This window comes from Hypanus sabinus, chromosome 12 (assembly GCF_030144855.1).
Source record: "Hypanus sabinus isolate sHypSab1 chromosome 12, sHypSab1.hap1, whole genome shotgun sequence".
Lineage (NCBI taxonomy): Eukaryota > Metazoa > Chordata > Chondrichthyes > Myliobatiformes > Dasyatidae > Hypanus > Hypanus sabinus.
This window is the reverse complement of record NC_082717.1, coordinates 63,617,101-63,635,667: the sequence shown is the minus strand read 5'-3', so window position 1 is coordinate 63,635,667 and position 18,567 is coordinate 63,617,101. Positions and strand designations below refer to the sequence as shown.

The 18,567-nt window shown below is 38.5% G+C and overlaps 1 protein-coding gene across 1 annotated transcript in view; it reads right to left on the bottom strand.

Annotated features, from left to right (window-relative positions):
- Positions 1-18,567, bottom strand: part of LOC132402944 (synaptojanin-2-like) — a 122,186-nt gene that overhangs the window by 69,570 nt on the left and 34,049 nt on the right. The window contains exons 5-6 of the mRNA XM_059986082.1: positions 11,167-11,250; positions 4,842-4,903 (exon numbers count right to left, since the gene is read on the bottom strand). Of these exons, the coding sequence (XP_059842065.1) occupies positions 4,842-4,903; positions 11,167-11,250 (146 nt within the window). The remainder of the gene's footprint in view (positions 1-4,841; positions 4,904-11,166; positions 11,251-18,567) is intronic.

The window sequence follows — 18,567 nt, the reverse complement described above, 5'->3', positions numbered from 1 at the left end:
ACAGATTACAGTGAAGGTTCACATGACTGGTTCCACGAACGGTGGACTGAGTAGACCAGGACTGTATCACTTGGAACTCAGGAGAGCAAGAGGGGGTCTGATAAGAATGTACAAAATTCTTGAAGTGCTTGGCAGGCTAGATGTGGTACATGAGATAGATGATCTGACATATTAATGAATGGCAGAGAACATTCAATGTGCCAGATATTGTTCACCTCATTATTTATGTTCTTAAGTGCCACAAAATTGCAAGGTATTAGCTATCTCCAACAAAAGAGAATCTAATCAGCTACTAATGACCCACAGGCAGTGCCCTTGTCCCAACCATCTCCAGCTGCTTTATCAATAACCTCCTTCCATCACTGGGTCAGAAATGGAGACATTTGCTGCGGGTTACAGAATGTCCAATTCCATTTGCAACTCCTTAGAAACTGAAAGAGTCAATGCCACATAACTGTGGTAAACAGTGTTTCTCCAGACACGTGGACAAGGAGACAGTTGCTGTGAATAGCTCTCTCTTCCAAAAGGCTGGAATTTGTACCACACCTTCTACTGATATGCATTAATTACTTAAAACCAGTATTCATGCAAACAATAATGATCAGGAAGAGACCTTTGCTCCACTGAGCCAATTCCACATAACAACTATGTTTGAGTACAGTCTCCACCTCATACAAAACCAAACACTTTCTTGAGAGAAACAAAAAGCAATTACAAGTATGGAACAACCAGGGGTAAAAATTCCTGCAGTGTTTCAATAACCACACCTAACCCCTTCTGCTGCTTTCAAATTGAATAAAACAACATGCAGTGGTGAATAGCTGTTTATCAGACAAAATATACTTTGTTATCTCCAAAGGAATCCACATTTGAACCAATCATATTTTTGAAATACACTCAGTGGCCATTTTATTAGTTACCTTCCATACCTGGTAAAGTGGTCACTGAGTGTACGTTTGTGATCTTCTGCTGCTGTAGCCCATCCACTTCAAGGTTTGATGTGGTGTGCATTCAGAGGTGCTCTTCGACACACCACTGTTGTAATGCATGGCTATTTGAGTTACTGTCATCTTCCTGTCAGCTCATTCTCCTCTGACCTCTCTCATTATCAAGGTATTTTCACCCACAGAACAGCCACTCACTGGATGTTCATTCTCTAGAGATCATTGTCCATGAAAATCCCAGGAGATCAGTGGTTTCTAACGTACTCAAACCAACCCATCTGGCACCAACAATCATTCCATGGACAAAGTCACTTCGATCACATCTCTTCCCCTTTCTGACATTTGGTCTTAACAACACTGAATCTCTGCATGTCTGCATGCTGCCACAATAGGCTAATTAGATATTTGCATTAACACATGTACAGGTACAGGTGTACCTAATAAAGTGGCCAGGGTGCATACGCCAGTGGCTTAAGACTTGGATGTACAAGACATAATTTCACAACCTGCATTTGCAGGAGGAGCGAGCAAGACTTCCGAGGACATTGAGTATGCCAAAATAGCCAACAATATGCCACATAAAACTTAGTCCAATGATATTTTCTGCCTATTGAAGGGAATGAAAAGGAAATATAAATTACAAATTATGTAGGCCACAGAAATAGAGAGGGAAATCACACAAACCTTTTTGAATGCAGTTGAACCAATTTGCTTTATCAGCTGTGACACTGAGAAAAATGTGAAAAAGATAAAACCAAACCCAGACAAGGCCTCAGCCACATTGCTGGATCAAACTATGGGCACTGGAATTTGAATTGGTTTATTATTGTCACTTGTATTGAGATATAGTGAAAAGCTCACCCTGCATGCTGTTCATACATATCAAATTAATGAAGTGTATTAAAACAATGAAATAAAACACAATAAAATACAGAAAGTTTAACAGTTAAATAGAAAATGTAGTGCAGATAAACAATAAGCTGAAAGATTATAATGAAGCAGATTTTGAGGTCAAGAACTGTGCTAGGGAAACTTTCAATCGTCTTATAACAGTGGGACAGAAGTGGACAGAAGTAGTACATGCTTTCATGCTTTTGTTTCTTCTGCTCGATGGGAGGATGGAGAGAGACAGAGAGTGTCCAGGGTGGGTGGAGTGTTTGGTTACGCTGGCCATTTTACTGAGGCAGCAAGAAGTACACATAGAGTCCAGGGAGGGCAGACTGGTTTTTGTTATGTGTTGAACTGTGCCCACAACTCTGCAGTTTCTTGTGGTCACATGCATAGCAGTAGCCAAACCAGGCCTTAATGCACCCAGAGAGGATGCTTTCTATGGTGCATTAATAAAAATTGATAAGAGTCGATGGAGATATGCCAAATTTCTTTATCCTATGAGGAAGCAGAGACATTGGTGAGCTTTCTTAGCTGCGGTGTCTATGTGGTTGGATCAGGACGTGCTATTGGTGATGTTCATTCCAAGGAACTTGAATCTCTCAACCTCAGCACCATTCATATTTCAGGAAGAACGCCATTACTTTGGAGGGAACTTATTAGGAAAGGGGGAGTTCATTCATATGGAGGCAGAAGGTACTAACATTCATTCAGTGGCAGAAGGTACTACCAGTATATCAACAAAAGAGCTGTTACCCTTCATAATAACAGAGGTGAATGGATTACTGAAAAAATCGTAAATACAGCTTTAATAGTGATTTGAAATGTGTTGACAATACCATTTCAAAGCAGACATTATGCATGACCAGTCAAAGACAGATCAATTAAATAGCTCTTTCCGATAGCTACACAAGTGCTGCAGTTAAGGTTGTTAGCATTCTATGATTTGACATTTGAACCAGAAAGTGTTATAACGGCAACTCTGTTGATGCAGGACAGAATTAATAGAATTTTTAGCAGTAACTTTGGAACGCCCTTAAGGTAATCCACTCATTCTGTTAACAGCCACAGCTAATAGTTTAAACTTCAAAATTACAATGACTAATGCTCATTTTTCATCCCTGTTGTTGTTGCTATTTGTATATTCACTTTAGATTACACCCTAATCTGTACTTCCTTATTTACCTTTTAATCAATCTCTGTTTTTTGAAATTCTGTCCAGTCATCAGGCAGATGACTCACATGGCTGTTACCATTTATAGTACCAGCAATTTTTAAAAAATATTTGATTTATGATAGATTTTCTTTAGTTAACCACAGTGTGTGCTTCCTCTGTAATTCTTCTCTCACTTTAATGTACCTATTCTGTGTTTCTGAAAGAGCCTTCTAAATCGAAAGAGTATTTCAATTGAATGATCCCATAACCTATTTTCCAGTTTATTTTCACTAGCATTACTTTCATGCCCTCACAGTTGCTCTTATTTGGTTTAGAATACCAATGTTTGGATCAGTTCTTCTCTGCCTCAAAGTGCAAGTAAAAATCAATCATATTATAATTGCTTTTACCAACAGATGCATTCACAACAGGGTCAATGATTTATTGCACTATACAATGATTAATTGACAAGGTCAATTCTATATCATTGCACAGAACATCACGAGAAACTATCCTGAGAGTGCTGTAATTTCCTCATATTATTGTTCTTCTGGTTTTTCTGTGTTCTCTGTAATTAAAATCCCTTATGATCCCTTATTTATTTAGAGGTATAGCATGGCCTGCACCAGCCAATTACACCCATGTGATCAATTAATCTACTAACCCATATGTCTTTAGAGTGTGGCAGGAAACCGGAGCAGCAAGAGGAATCCCACACAGTTGCCTTATTGACAATGGCAGAATTGAACTTGGGTCACTGGTGCTGTAACCAGTAGGCTACTGTGCCGCTCAAATCATGGAACCTTTCTGACAAGCTCCTATTTTTTTCTTTCTTCATACACTGTCCTACCACGTGGCTATTGTTTGGGGTGTTGTTTCGTTAGGGTACCTGTAACACCACTTACACAAGTAATCTTGTGTCTTTATCGCTCCTCAAATTGCTCCCTTTCTTGGATTCTTCAAATCAGATCATCAGTGTAGATTATACCAAGACTATTATTAACTCACTGCCATGTATCTTACAATAATCTCGCTCCAATTTATGTCACCCTCTCATCTGTCCTTTACCAACCTGCAGGAGCCTCTCAGCTTTTGCTCTTTAAATTGGTGCCTAGCTCTACATACTGGTGATGCCAGGGTTCATAATATCTTTTCTGGGCCAGAGGGTAATATAGCAGGATGACAATAATTCAGTAGTCATGGAAGATGTTGGAAACCACACATGTCAAGTATCTGGGTGTCACCTTTCCCTCTCCAGCCCCGAGCAGATATTCCTAACAATGGCATTGGGCATGCAGTACAACCTTTTGGACTCTTACTCTTTGCACTACATTCTTGTTCGCTTCCCCCACTCCACTCCCAACCTAAATGACTCTCTGTACCATAGCATCGCATTCACTCATCTCATCAGTTCCCACTTTCATCCAAACAAAATGAAAAAATTCAAACTTATCTGAAAATTGAAGGTTGAAGCTCTGATATTCCTAACTTCTGGGTAACTTCGCTTGTCTCACTTGTGGTAACAAAACTCAGTTCCTGACCACTGTTCAGATCATAAGTCCCTATCTTACAGGATGTGACTGTCTCCAAGTACAAAGCATCCAAGGCACTTGCCCCCTTCCTGGTGAGTATATAACCCTGAAGATTGCTTGAGGAATTACTTAAGATTCAAATCGCACTTCAGAATGCATGGCGATTTGAATGCTGATCGATGTTTCACTGTCTGATTCTTAGGTATTTTATTATTGACAGAAAATAGTGAAATCATTAAATGGCTAGGAACTGAGCAAAGCCTTAAAAGTTACTTAGAAAATTGTTCAGTGTACAGATCAGTTCTCAATATAGTACATTACCTGTCAAAAGCTGGGGCATTTGCTTCAAGACCTCGAGTCAGGCGCAGATGGTGAGAACCAACCTGAGAAGTTAATTAGTAGATAAAGTGGTTTAGTGATCTTTCTTATTTTAATGGAACAGCAGACATTTCCTTCCCTTCACTTATCATTGATCCCTCCTACTGCGTTCGAGTTCTCAGAGAGTTGGTAGATCTTTGTAACATCAGTCACCTCCTCAACACTATGAAGAATATACAATAGCCATACACATACATTTTCCAACAATAATTACTGGCAGGAAAGTAAGTAAGTGTCTTTGCATATACTACAAGAGATGGCCTTCTGCTTGTACATAGTGGGGAACAGGGAAACTGGGTGTATTTATACACACTGACTCACCAAGGTCAATACATCACAGAATGTATTGTGAAAACATGTTTAAAACAATGGATGACACAGCCGAAATAAGAACCAAGGATATGGACAAAAGTCAGCAGAAAAACAAGAGTTCACGTTTCAGATTAATGACCTTTCTGAAGAAAGATTATCAAATTATCATGAGAACTCTTTTACTCTCAACCAATTGCTACAGATGTTGTCTGAACTGCTATTTCAACCATTTGGTATTTTTATTTTATATTTCCAGTATCTGTAGTTTGTAAATTAAATAAATGTATTACCATTATAATTTTAAAAGGCTGGGCACAGATTAAGCTTTAGACTAACCAGCACTTAAGAAACCAAAACCATATCCATGAGTATACAAGCGTACTACCAATGGGAAATGATCAGTGCCCCTGGCAAAGGGTGGATGCATGCAGACTCGTTGTATGGCAACCAGGCGACATCGTGGTCAAGTTATTGCAGCAGCACCCAAAGTTCTGACCATTGATAGGAAACTGTAGTTAGATACGCCTCAAACCAGTAGCCAGGGAATTCAGTGGTACTAACAGTGACCATAAAAGTACATCAGTGTTGTGGGAAAAATATCCATTTCAGACACCAAAAATCTTTCAGAGGAGCCATCTGGTACAGATGGCAACCAAACCCACCACCATGATTAACTCTGAGCTGCCTCCAGGATGGATAATTAATGCCAGCCTTTCTGAAGATATCCATTTCCCATGAAAGAATAAGTGCAAAGTGTGATGGTTACATGCATCTACGGGCTGAGTGCTGGCTGCCATAGCTGCTGTGATAGACTGGATGTCACAAGCTGACCAGAAGGAGGATGAGCTTCTGAGCTATGTAAAGACATGGATACCTACCACATTTAAAGGATAATATTATACCTTTGTGCAATAACTTCATGCAGTACATTTAGGCCATTGTGCCTGTGCAAGATCTTTGATGCAGCCATACTCCTGGTACAGACTGACCACCACAAATTGGCATGGTCAGTATTAAATAAACACCTCTTACCCACTTGATGAGCACCTCACCCTTGGATAATAAAGAAAAAAACAATGACAAATGAAAAAAAATTCTTTCACAAACTCCTGTACTGGTCTGCCAGAGAGAACTGCACTCAGCAGCCACTTCATAAACGGAGTGACATTTAGCCTTTAAAGAGCGTAATATGCCTTTGTCTGGGGATCCAACAGTCCAACACAGTGACAAGACCTTTTGATGCTTTATAACATCAGGATGCTGTTCATCGACTATAGATCAACATTTAATACCATCTTTCCCACAATCCTGATTGAGAAGTTGCAGAACCTGGGCCTCTGTACCTTTCTCTGCAATTGGATCCTTGACCTCCTAACCAGAGACCCCAATCTGTGGGGATTGGTGATAACATCTCCTCCTTGCTGACGATCAACACTGGTGCACCTCAGGGGTGTCTACTTAGCCCACTGCTCTACTCTCTCTGTACCCATGACTGGGTGGCTAGGCAGAGCTCAAATACTATCCATAAATTTGCTGATAATACAACCATTGTTGGTAGAATCTCAGATGGAGATGAGAGGGTGTACAGGAGTGAGATATGCCAACTAGTAGAGTAGTGTCACAACAAAAACCTGGCACTCAATGTCAGTAAGACAAAAGAGCTGATTGTGGACTTCAGGAAGGGAAAGACGAAGGAACACATACCAATCCTCAGAGGGATCAGAAGTGGAGGGTGTGAGCAGCTTCAAGTACCTGGGTGTCAAGATTTCTAAGGATCTAACTTGGTCCCAACATTTTGATGCAGTGATAAAGAAGGCAAGACAGCAACTATACTTCATTAGGAGTTTGAAGAGACTTGTATGTCAACAAATACACTCAAAAACTCTATAGATGTACTGTGGAGAGCGTTCTGACAGACTGCAATACTGTCACGTATGGGGGGGAGGGGCTACTACACAGGACCGAAAGAAGCTGCAGATGGTTGTAAACTTAGACGGCTCCATCTTGGGTACTAGTCTGCAAACTACCCAGAACACCAAGAAGAGGTGTTCAATATTAAGGACCTTCAGCTCCCAGGCCATGCCCTTTTCTCAGGTAGGAGGTACAGAAGCCTGAAGGCACGCACTCAGTGATTCAGGAACAGCTTCTTCCCCTCTGCCATCTGTTACGCCTGTGCACCCCCCCCCCCCTTTTTGAGAATCGTAAGATCGTTATTAATTCAGGTCAGGAGACCCAGGAAATGAGAGAGAGACGTTTGGAATGTCCTGGCCCCAGCGATACAAAGCCACGGAACAGGTCATTGTCTCTTGGAGACGGAATTGTGTATTGAGTACTGTGCTTCGTGGAAGCCCTCAGGCAACGTGGGCTGGTTGGGGGATGGCATCATTCTACCCTGAGTGACATCTGAGACCCCGTGAGTGGAGATAAAAGAGGGTCTGGGGAACAGCCCTTTAGACGCACCAGGAGAAACACTAGAAGTCCCGTGACAGCGTTTAATATCGACAGCCGGTGGAGGGCCCATGTGTGTCCTTTCCCGTTGCCCCGGGATTGAGGCCTTACCACGGAAGGCAGCTTAGCTAAAGAAGAGATCACCACCGACGCTATTTCCAAGGATCGACATCATAAAACGGAAAACCAGGCAAGTTCTAAACCTCCGTCTCTCTCTCCAACCAAAAGCTGCAGCTTGAATGAACTTGAGTGACTTTTATATTTCCATCAGACAATGCATTATCCCCTAGACAATGATAGAGCCATTTCTTATTATTATTACACCCGCGCTTTTAGATTTAGTATTGACGATGTATATTATCTGTATGTTTGCAATGATATTATTTTTGTGTATTTTTATCAATAAATACTGTTAAAAATAGTACCATCAGACTTCAATGGACCTCTCTATCTTTGCTGGTAAGTGACCCAGTTACGGGGTACGTAACACATCCAATTCCTAAATGGACATTGAACCCGTGAACACTACCTCACTTTCTTAATATATATTATTTCTGGTTTTTTGCACGATTTTTAATCTATTCAGTCTGTATACTGTAATTGATTTACTTATTTGTTATTATTTTATTTTTTCTTCTTCTATATTATACATTCTTCTTCTAATGAACTGCTGCTGCTAAGTTAACAAATTTCGCGACACACGCTGGTGATAATAAATCTGATTCTGATTCTGACCCATTGGTGAATTTGCATCCTCTGTAGCCAGCATTTGTCAACGCCAATATAAGGTGGTTTCTTCCACATTGTAGATCTGCCCGGCACTTAAATTTTCATCAGAAAATAACTTAATGAACAATAAACTTAGCAGCTGCTTCCTTGTCTGCTGACTGTTCTTCGCCACACACTGCATGACATTTTACGCCATGTTGCTGCTCGAAGTGCTATAATCACACTCCTAATCCAGTCCCAATTCTTCATGAAGTAATTTCACTTGTTTCTTCACCTGACAGTTCAACACTGATGCAGAGTTTAAACCACTTTATAAGAACTTTATCTAGTTATGAACATCTTCCCTCTTTCATTGTTTTCCTTATGCACATCTGTTTTTTCTTGGTTTACTGTCAGCAAAGAACTGGAGCAACTTTTCTTTTAGTTTCTTTCTATCATAAACTGTGAAAGAGCCACAGTTATACAACTCACATTTGCTTTTCACAGACACACCAATGTCAAGTTTTTTCAGAACTTCCACCTTATTTTGTATAGATTACATATGGTGTTTGCGCTTCCTTATTTCAATGAAGACATGATTAGGGCTAGATAAGCACTGGTTATAAAAATAAATGCAGAATAACACTAAGGAATGACTTGCTTCTTTGAAAGACCATGTCAACAACTGATTCTGCCAATGGCTCTACTAAAATAGTGGTGACAAATTCATGTGGTGACATGGGAAATTTGAAATTTGGAGAAAATTATGTTTGAACCAGCGGTGGAGCCAGATCGCTGATTGCTGGATTTGAGGCGGTCGACTTGTATTAATTTTTGCCTGGCCCCGCGTTTTTTTTTTGCGCTTTCTTTCTGACAATTTATCCAATTCCCCTTTGAAAGTTGCTATTGAGTGCTAGGTAATTTGTTCACAGTTATCACAAGTAAACGCAAAATTCCTTCAATCTGTGCTCTCTCATAATTTATCTTCTTAGACTGGAAACAGTTTCTTTTTATTTTTTCAAATTTCATTGCATATCTGAACATTTTTGACAAACTCTTCTCACACTATGGAGAATAAGTCCAGTCATTCCTGTTACGTGCCCACGGGTTCCGTTTACTGTGAGTGTCACTTCAAGAGACACCTGGATGAGGCGGGACGATGATATCAGTATAACAAGCTGTGACAGACCGCTGGGATTTTCAGTGGTAAGAAAGAGAGAGAGAGAGAGAGAGAGAGAGAGAGAGAGTGGAAGGACTTTGGATTGCAAGCTGCCAGCAGGAATTTGCAATAAAAAGGGTAAAGTCTGATACCTTCCCATGCCCAAAAGATTGGGTTGTTCAACAGAACACCGTGCATTGGATGTGGGACCGTCACTTCATATAATCCAAAGGTGGATTTTTGTTGGAATATCCTGTGGGACCACTGTTGTTGACCCTTATCTGGATTCGGGGGTGTTATGTGGTAACCACTTGGAAGAAAGGATATTCCATGACTGTTATCTGGTGGTACTTCTACGTGGATTTCGGAATGACTCGACAGATAAGATTTTAGGCGACTATTACTTTGTTTACGCAGCATGGAACCTGTGGAATTTCTTCATAATCATCTTCTCACTATGTTTTAACGTGAATTAACAAATCTCTCCCCTCACTCATTTATTCTGTGGATTGTTGAATCTTTCTACTTTGCCATCTGAATCTTAAGACTTTAAGAACTGCTCCTAAACTTGATCGTTTGGGAGCCGCACACACGTATACATGCATAACACTGTTAATTTCTGTTTATTTCATTTAATTTTCTATGTTTTGAGTAGATACTAATAAAGATAGTGGTTTTAACATTAAAACCTGGCTCAATTTGTGATCTATTGCTGCTGATAAGTAACAGTCCAGTCTACAAAATGACAAAACTGTTGCACACTACCAACCCAGCAATTACCTTATGAACCTGTTCTTCCTGAAATGTGCCTAAATGAGCCTCACCTTTGATTTATAGAAATAAATCACAAACTTCCTTCATGATGTAATTTGTGCCAATAATCCTGTTTACTAATTTTTTTGTCCATAGCAGGTTCAAGTTGCAGCTAAACTTGTTTCTCAGTGCAAGGAAATGATGATAGATTTATACAAATTCCTTTTTTTTAAAGCATTCATCTCCAAGGATACGTGTCAGTCGATTCTTATTAAAGGTTTGATTGTCATTAAGAGGTTAGTTCGACACGTCTCCTCAGTGCTTCAGAACTACTGTGAAAACTATTATTGAAAGCTTGAGATTCTGATGGCCAACTCTCCGTACTTTCACAAGTCTCAACTCGTCTTGTCACTGCATTCCAATGCAATGGATAAAGAAAGCAAAGCAAATTTGCATTGGCTTCTCCATCTTAAGTTAACCTTTCCCCCTAATAGTTCATCCCACTTTTGTTCTCTTAAATCATTACAGCTCTGACTTCAATTATTAATGAAAAATAATCCACGGATGCAAGACCCTTCTCTATCATGGTATTGTAACAATGGAAATGTGCTATGGATAGTAATAACCTGAAATTAGTTTCTGTTTTTAGAAATACATTAAAAGTGCAAAGTAATATAACTTCAGGCTCTCTTTAAAAGGATCCGTGAGGGTACCAACTCTAATGAGTGCTGAACAACAAGTGCAAAGTTTGCACTGAATACATAATTATCAAGACACAAGTTGAGCTGCCATCTTCCAACACCCCCAGCAATGTGTAATTGCCCAATTCCATGAAGTGTTGAGAATTACACGTTTGGAAAAAAGAGGAATTAAAAAGGTCCAAGTTACCTGTACTCTAGTTTGCTCCCAAAATAATGGAACCGACCCTCGTATCTGAACGTAGGAAGACACTGCATCATCCAAGTATATTACCTAACAGTGGAAAAGAACATTAAGTCAGTAAACAGAAGTCACAATACCCATGAGGATATAGATGCCGATGTTGGAGCAGATCATTCAAATCCACTTCGCAATTCAATAAGGTTTGATTATGTACATATTCCACTTTTCTACCTGACCACCATAAGCTCCCAAAAATCCAAAAATTGATCAATCTGAGCCACAGATAAATGACACAGCTGAATATCCACAGCAACCCAACACAGAGAATTTGAAAGGATGACTCCCTGCAAGGAGGTAATTTCCTATTCTCAGTCCTAAATGGCTATTCACTTAACCCGAGGTCATGCCCATAACCTCCTTATTAGTTAAAACTTCCTGGAATCTCAGGACGTTGCATCTCTTATTCTTCTTGGACAATCTTCATTCTTCGAGGACAATCTCGCATTTCTACCACATGACCCCGCTCCTGGGAATCAACCTGGTGAACCTAAGCTAAACTTACACCAAAGAAAGCACCTCTTCAATTACAGGGAAATATATGATATGCTCCCATTCACAAAATTCAAATAACGATTGCAAACACTATCATTCTTACGAAATATCTCTTAACATTTGTAATCCATGTCTCTCAAGATTTATACTGCATATTTAGAGTTTCAGATCTAGAAATTTCTTTGTATCAAAAAAGACCATTTGGGGTCACTTGTTTAATTTGTCTTTCTGAATGGCAAGGACCTGTGATGGGAATACTTGGTCGCAGAAATAGTGGGTGATTAGGTGAGGAGGCCAAGGCATATGGGGACAGCTTATGATCAGTGCAGTTGAAGGGGAAGTTAGAAGCTTGAAGCCATCTACATTTTTTTTTGAACTCAGCTAGGTAACTACCTTTCCGGAATATTTTTCGCATATGCAGTATATCCAGTATTTAATTAGAAAAGCCACAACATCAGCAAGAAATAAAAACTAAGAATCCAAAAAATGTAATATTTATCCATTTGATTATAGTTAGGGTGCACAGCAACCGGGGAGCATCAAGCTGACGAAGTTCTTCCTGAATGCCATATCAGGAACTTTGCAAAATATTAAATGATTGAAAAATTTCGTATCAAGCCCTGTTAACCCATCAAATATAGTATTTTTCGAAAGTATTTGAACTAATAAGAGGGGCAAGAATGGGGAAAAACAATGGAAATAAAAAAAGTGACACTGTGCCTGCAGACGAGTGACTCTCCTACCCAACTGCGTGCTAGCGGGGCAGACACTGGGCCTCGTTCAGGCGAAACTGTGAATATGATCAAAATTTTGAAAGAGATAAGGGAGTTCCAGAAAGATATAAAACAGCAGCTCCATGATATTAAGTAAGGGCTCGCCAATGTCAATCAAAAAATAGCGGTAGCGGAGACTTGAATTGAGAAGGTGGAAGATCGCGTTCAAAACTTGGAACAGATACTAAGTAAGACGATAAAAATATTAAATCAACAAAAAGGTAAACTGCTTGACCTGGAGGGAAGATCACGGTGGAAAAAAATCAAGAATATGCAACATTCCCGAAGCAGAGGAGGGCTCGTCTAAGATGGAATTTGTCGGAAAGTTGCTGTGGGAAACGCTGGAGATTCCCTCGACTATGGAGCTGGAAATTGAGAGAGCACATTGTGCGCTCGTCCTGAAGCCTACCCGAGATAAAGCAGATAAGCTACACTCAATAATAATTAAATTCCTTCGATACAGCACCAAGGCGGAGATTCTACGAAGGGCTTGGGGTAAGAAGAGGGTGTTTTTAAGATGATAAATTAATATATTTCGACCAAGATTAGCCCCCACGATCCTGCAGAAATGTAAAGAATACTCTGAAGTAAAGCGAATATTAAAGTAAGGAAAGATTAGATTTCAAACTCCGTACCCTGCTAAACTTCAAGTGTTTTATGAAGATGGGACATGGTTGTACCAGACAGTGGAAGAGGCGACTACAGACATGAAGGCCAGAGGTTTGCCCATCAGGGTGATCAAACTGAGGGAAAGCCTGGCAGAGGAATTATCCCGCTCTTCTTGGGAAATAGTGTGAGAATTGAGAAGGCAGGAGATGGGAGGAGGCCGAGAGAAGTATATCAGGAAGAGACTGGGGGTTTTCCAAAGACAGTCCTCACCCCCTCCAGAACAGCCATAAAGTTTGGCTAACTTTAAAAATGTTGAGAAGCTAAACTGAAGCAAAAGTAGACGGTGATATACCTATCTCGAGAAATACTTATTATAATGTGGATTTTATATTACTTAGTTGTTATTCTTTATTTGCTCACTTACTCCTTTTTCCCCACCAGTGTGTGTGTGTGTGTGTGTGTGTGTGTGTGTGTGTGTGTGTGTGTGTGTGTGTGAGTGAGTGAGTGAGTGAGTGAGTGAGTGAGTGAGTGAGTGAGTGAGTGAGTGAGAGAGAGAGAGAGAGAGAGAGAGAGAGATGTGTGTGCATATATCTGTATGTGTGTATGTATACATGTATGTATGTGTGTGCATGTGCATGTATGTGGAGGGGAGGGGAGAGGAGAGGACAGGAGAGAGAGAGGGAGAGAGAGAGAGAGACACACACAGGGAAATCTTCTCTGTGTAATGGATTTGTTCACTGACTTTTATGAATACTGCAATGGGGGCCTTCAACTCACAAGTAGGAGGGGTTATCCCCCACAGCCAGGCATTTCCTCTAGCTCAACGCAGGGTCATCTGCAAGAGACCTCAGCCTTGGAATCACACATTCGTTGCCATTTTTGTTATTATTTGCGTTTCTTGGTTCTTATTTGTTCAGGGAGTAGATCGATTAAGTTTTATTCTGCTAATTTCAATGATACATTGACAGATAAATACAGATGGCTAAGGACAAAGTAAAATTCATTTCTTTTAATGTCAATGGGCTATTAAATCCAATCAAACATAAGAGAATTTTATTCAAAATGAAAAAACAAGCCCATTTAGTATATTTACAGGAAACCCACGCAAGTGATAATGAGCATAGAAAACTAAAGAGAATGGGCTTCACTAATTTGTTTTTCTCCTCATATAAATCAGGACATAGGAGAGGAGTTGCTATTCTTATCTCAAGTAAGCTAAATTTTGAAAAAGTATTTGAAATGGGAGATAAAGAGGGCAGAAATATTCTGGTAAGGGGGAATACAGATGGAAATTCAGTTACACTATTGAATATATACGCACCCCCGGGAAGTGATATTGGTTTCTTTCAGAAAATTACTGATATTATGGTAGCGGAAACAGAAGGTCTCCTGATATGTGGGGGAGACTTAAATTTACAACTACAACCAAACTTAGATTCTTCCAATAGAAAACCTATGAAACAAAATCCTTACATAAGAAAATTAATACACTTTTTGAGGATGTTGGTTTAATTGATATATTGAGGGACCTTTTCCCTGACAGAAAGGATTACCACTCATTATTCCACTCCCTATTCTGTATATACAAGAATAGACTATTTCATAACATTTGGAAAAGACAAAGCCAAAATAAACACCTGTGGAATTGGGACAGGTAAGTGACCATGCACCTATATATTTATCTGTTGATTTTGACCTACAACCAAAGAATACTATTTGGAAACTAAATTCAAGTCTACTCAATGATCCTTACTTTAAGGAACAAATTAAAAAAGAAATTGGTCTCCACTTAGAATTTAATGATAATGGAGAGGTTTCATCTCCCATTTTATGGGATACTCTGAAGGGTGTCTTAAGAGGGAAAATTATAGTGATATCTTCATATAAGAAAAAAATAAGGAATAAAACATTAGAGGAATTACAAAATAAACTGAAGGAACTAGAGAAAAAACACAAATTGAATTTGGGACAGGATACATCAGGGGAAATTTAAAAAATTAGGAATTAAATTAATAGTTTGGCTACTCAAGAAATCAGGAAAAATTTAATGTTTCTGAAACAGAGACATTATGAAAGTGGATCAAAATCTATGAAAATACTGGCGTGGAAACTGAAAAAAAGATGGCAGAAAATACAATTCATAGAATTAAGGACCCAAGAATGAAAATGATAAAAAATAAGCTAAGTGAAATTCAAGAAGCTGTTGAAGTGTTTTACAAAACTCTATATTCCAAAGTTCCAGGCAGAAGCATAACCCAAATTGACACCTTCTTGAATTCTCTAAAGTTACCCACTATAAGCGAAGAACAAAATAGAACGATGACTGCTGACAAAACTGAAGTTGAATTAAAAGCTGCAATAAGTAGGCTTAAATTAAGCAAGTCACCAGGATCAGATGGGTATATGGCAGAGTGGTACAAAGAATTTTAAAAAATGAGTTAATTCCTGTTTTACTCCCCATACTGAACTGGGCTCTAAAAAAGAAACAAATGCCACCCAGTTGGAAGGAAGCGATAATCTCAGCTATACCGAAAGAAGGCAAGGATAAAATGGAATGTGGGTCATTTAGACCAATATCCATTCTTAATGTAGATTATAGATTATTTACCTCCATCATGGCCAAACAACTAGACGAGTTTCTACCCATACTGATACATAATGATCAGACAGGTTTTATACGACAACGCCAAACACAAGACAATATATGAAGGACACTTCACATTATGGATCACATACAAAAAAATAAAATCGAAGCAATAGTGATAAGAGTGGACGCTGAAAAGGCATGTGATTTAGTTAATTGGAATTTTCTTTACAGAATTTTACATAGATTTGGTTTCCAAGACACAATTATTAAAACTATACAGACACTATATGACAATCCTACAGCTAGGATTAAAATCAATGGATATTTATCAAATAGTCTTATCCTAGAAAGGGGCACGAGACAGGGTTGTGCATAGTCATCACTACTCTTCGCATTCTATCTGGAACCATTAGCTCAATACATCAGACAAAATGAAGATATCAGGGGAATTACTATTAAAGGGACAGGGCGTAAATTGGCTTGTTACACGGATGACATTTTGATCCATCTAGGGCAATCAACATACTCTTTTTTTTTTTTTTAAATAATTTTTTATTGCATTTTTAAATGATTACAAAGTATGAAAAAAACAATGTATATAACCCATACCCCCTCCCCTTAACCCCTCCCCCCTAACTGCCCCTTAGAAAAAAAAGAAAGAAAGAAAGAAAGAAAGAAAGAAAGAAAGAAAGAATGCCTGGTGGTTGGAAGATCTCCACATGCTCCATGGAGTTCGTAATAATTTTAATATGTATATTTATTTCTTCCCCCTAATAACCAATTGTTTCATCTTAAAAGCATCTATATATTTAATCTCTTTACCTAAATTGATGCAATCCTTTGAACAATATGGTCAATTATCAGGATACAAGATCAACATAGATAAAACCCAATTACTTTCATATTACTATAGCCCACCAAGAGAAATTAAAAGTAGATATCCCTGGGAAAACAGAGTCTTTCAAATATTTGGGCATCATTATGCCAAAAGATTTGGCAAAATTATCAGAACATAATTATCAGCCTTTATATTAAAAAAATTAAGGAAGATATGGCAAGATGGAACCAGATACCTTTTATCAGTCTCAGTTCAAGGACTGAGGCTATTAAAATGAATATACTACCCAGACTGTTATATCTCTTTCAGACCCTACCAATAGAGATTAATCCAAATCAAATGAACGAATGGAACAAGACGTTATCAAAGTATATTTGGCAGGGTAAAAGGCCTAGAGTTCGTCTCAAAACTTTGCAATTAGCAAAGGAAAAGTGGGGATGGGGCCTACCTTCTCTTAAAGATTATTATTTTGCAGCACAGTTGAGAGCTGTGATATGTTGGTGCAACCCATCATATGATGCTCAAAGGAAAAACATGCGGATACTTCCCATCCCCATACAAGCAATTTTGGCTGATAACAACCTGCAAAGGTACATAAATACTATTGATAACCCATGGGTGAAATAGACTCTTAAAATATGGAAAACTACTATAAAAGAATATAACCTAGAGGGAGATAATTGCAATTCTTAAATGGTGTGCATATGACTCAGATTTTACACCAAATAAATTGGATGCTGCATTTAAGGACTGGATAGCTGAAGGAATAACAGTTCTTTGCAACATAATGAAAGAAGGAACACTGTTCAATTTTGAAATGCTTAAAGAGAAACACTTACTAGAAAAACAAGATTTTAATCGATATTTACAGATGCCACAATATGTTAATAAGATGCTTAAAAGGCAAGTACATGCTTGATAGGGCTATTTAGAAAAGCATATAATTCAGATAATGGTAGTAGAATCATTTCAAGCATGTTGTCAGATCTTAAAACACATTCCACTTCATACATTAAAACAAAATGGGAGAAGGAAGGAGGGATAATTATATCTGAGGAAGAATGGACAATAATATGGAGATATCAATGGAAGTGCACCAGTTCACAGAAATGGAGGGAGTTTGGATGGAAAAACTTGGTAAAGATATTTTATTACACCCTCTGAGAAATCCCATTCTGATAGTAACCTCCCTGTTTGCTGGAGAAATTGAGGAAATCAAAATGCAAATCATTATCATACTCTTTGGGACTGCCCTGTTATCAAAAACTATTGGAGGGGGATGCACAATGCCCTACAAGACATCTTTAAATGTGAAATACCCTTAGAGAATAAGACCATATATTTTGGATATATACCTCAAGAATGGTTGAAAAGAGATAAATATTTAATGAATATACTGTTGGTGGCTGGTAAAAAGACTCTTACTTGGAAATGGTTATCACAGGAGAGCCCAAATTTAAATGCATGGATGGAAATTACAATGGACATTTACAAAATGGAGGAGATAACAGCATCTGTTAATCATAAGCTGGAACAATTTGATTCATACTGGGAAAAATGGTTTAACTACATAATGCCTCATAGGCCTGATTTTATTCTCACAAATCAATAAATATGTTGTAAAAAAAAATTACTCCCTACTTGTACATAGTTTTCTCCTTTTGCTTGTTTTTTCTCTCCACTCTTTTCTATAAGTGTATACATACCTCAGATAAATATTATGTGGAGATCTGTGACATAAGATTATATGATATATATGTACAATTCTGAAATACATCTTATGAAAATGTTTGTTTGATGATGAACTTCAATAAAAAAAATAAATTACAAAAAAAAAGATTGAAAAATTTTGCTGGTTTGCTCAGCCCAAGTGCCGGTAAATGGAATCTCAAACCTTCATCCAAACTGGATCCATCTCCAATTGACAAACATAAATATCACTTGTGAATCTTACTTGTATTCTAGAAAACTGCACAATTCATGAAATTTAAAACACAATTTAAAATGTGATATCTGCAGCAAGGAGAGAGGGGTGACAATTCAGCTTG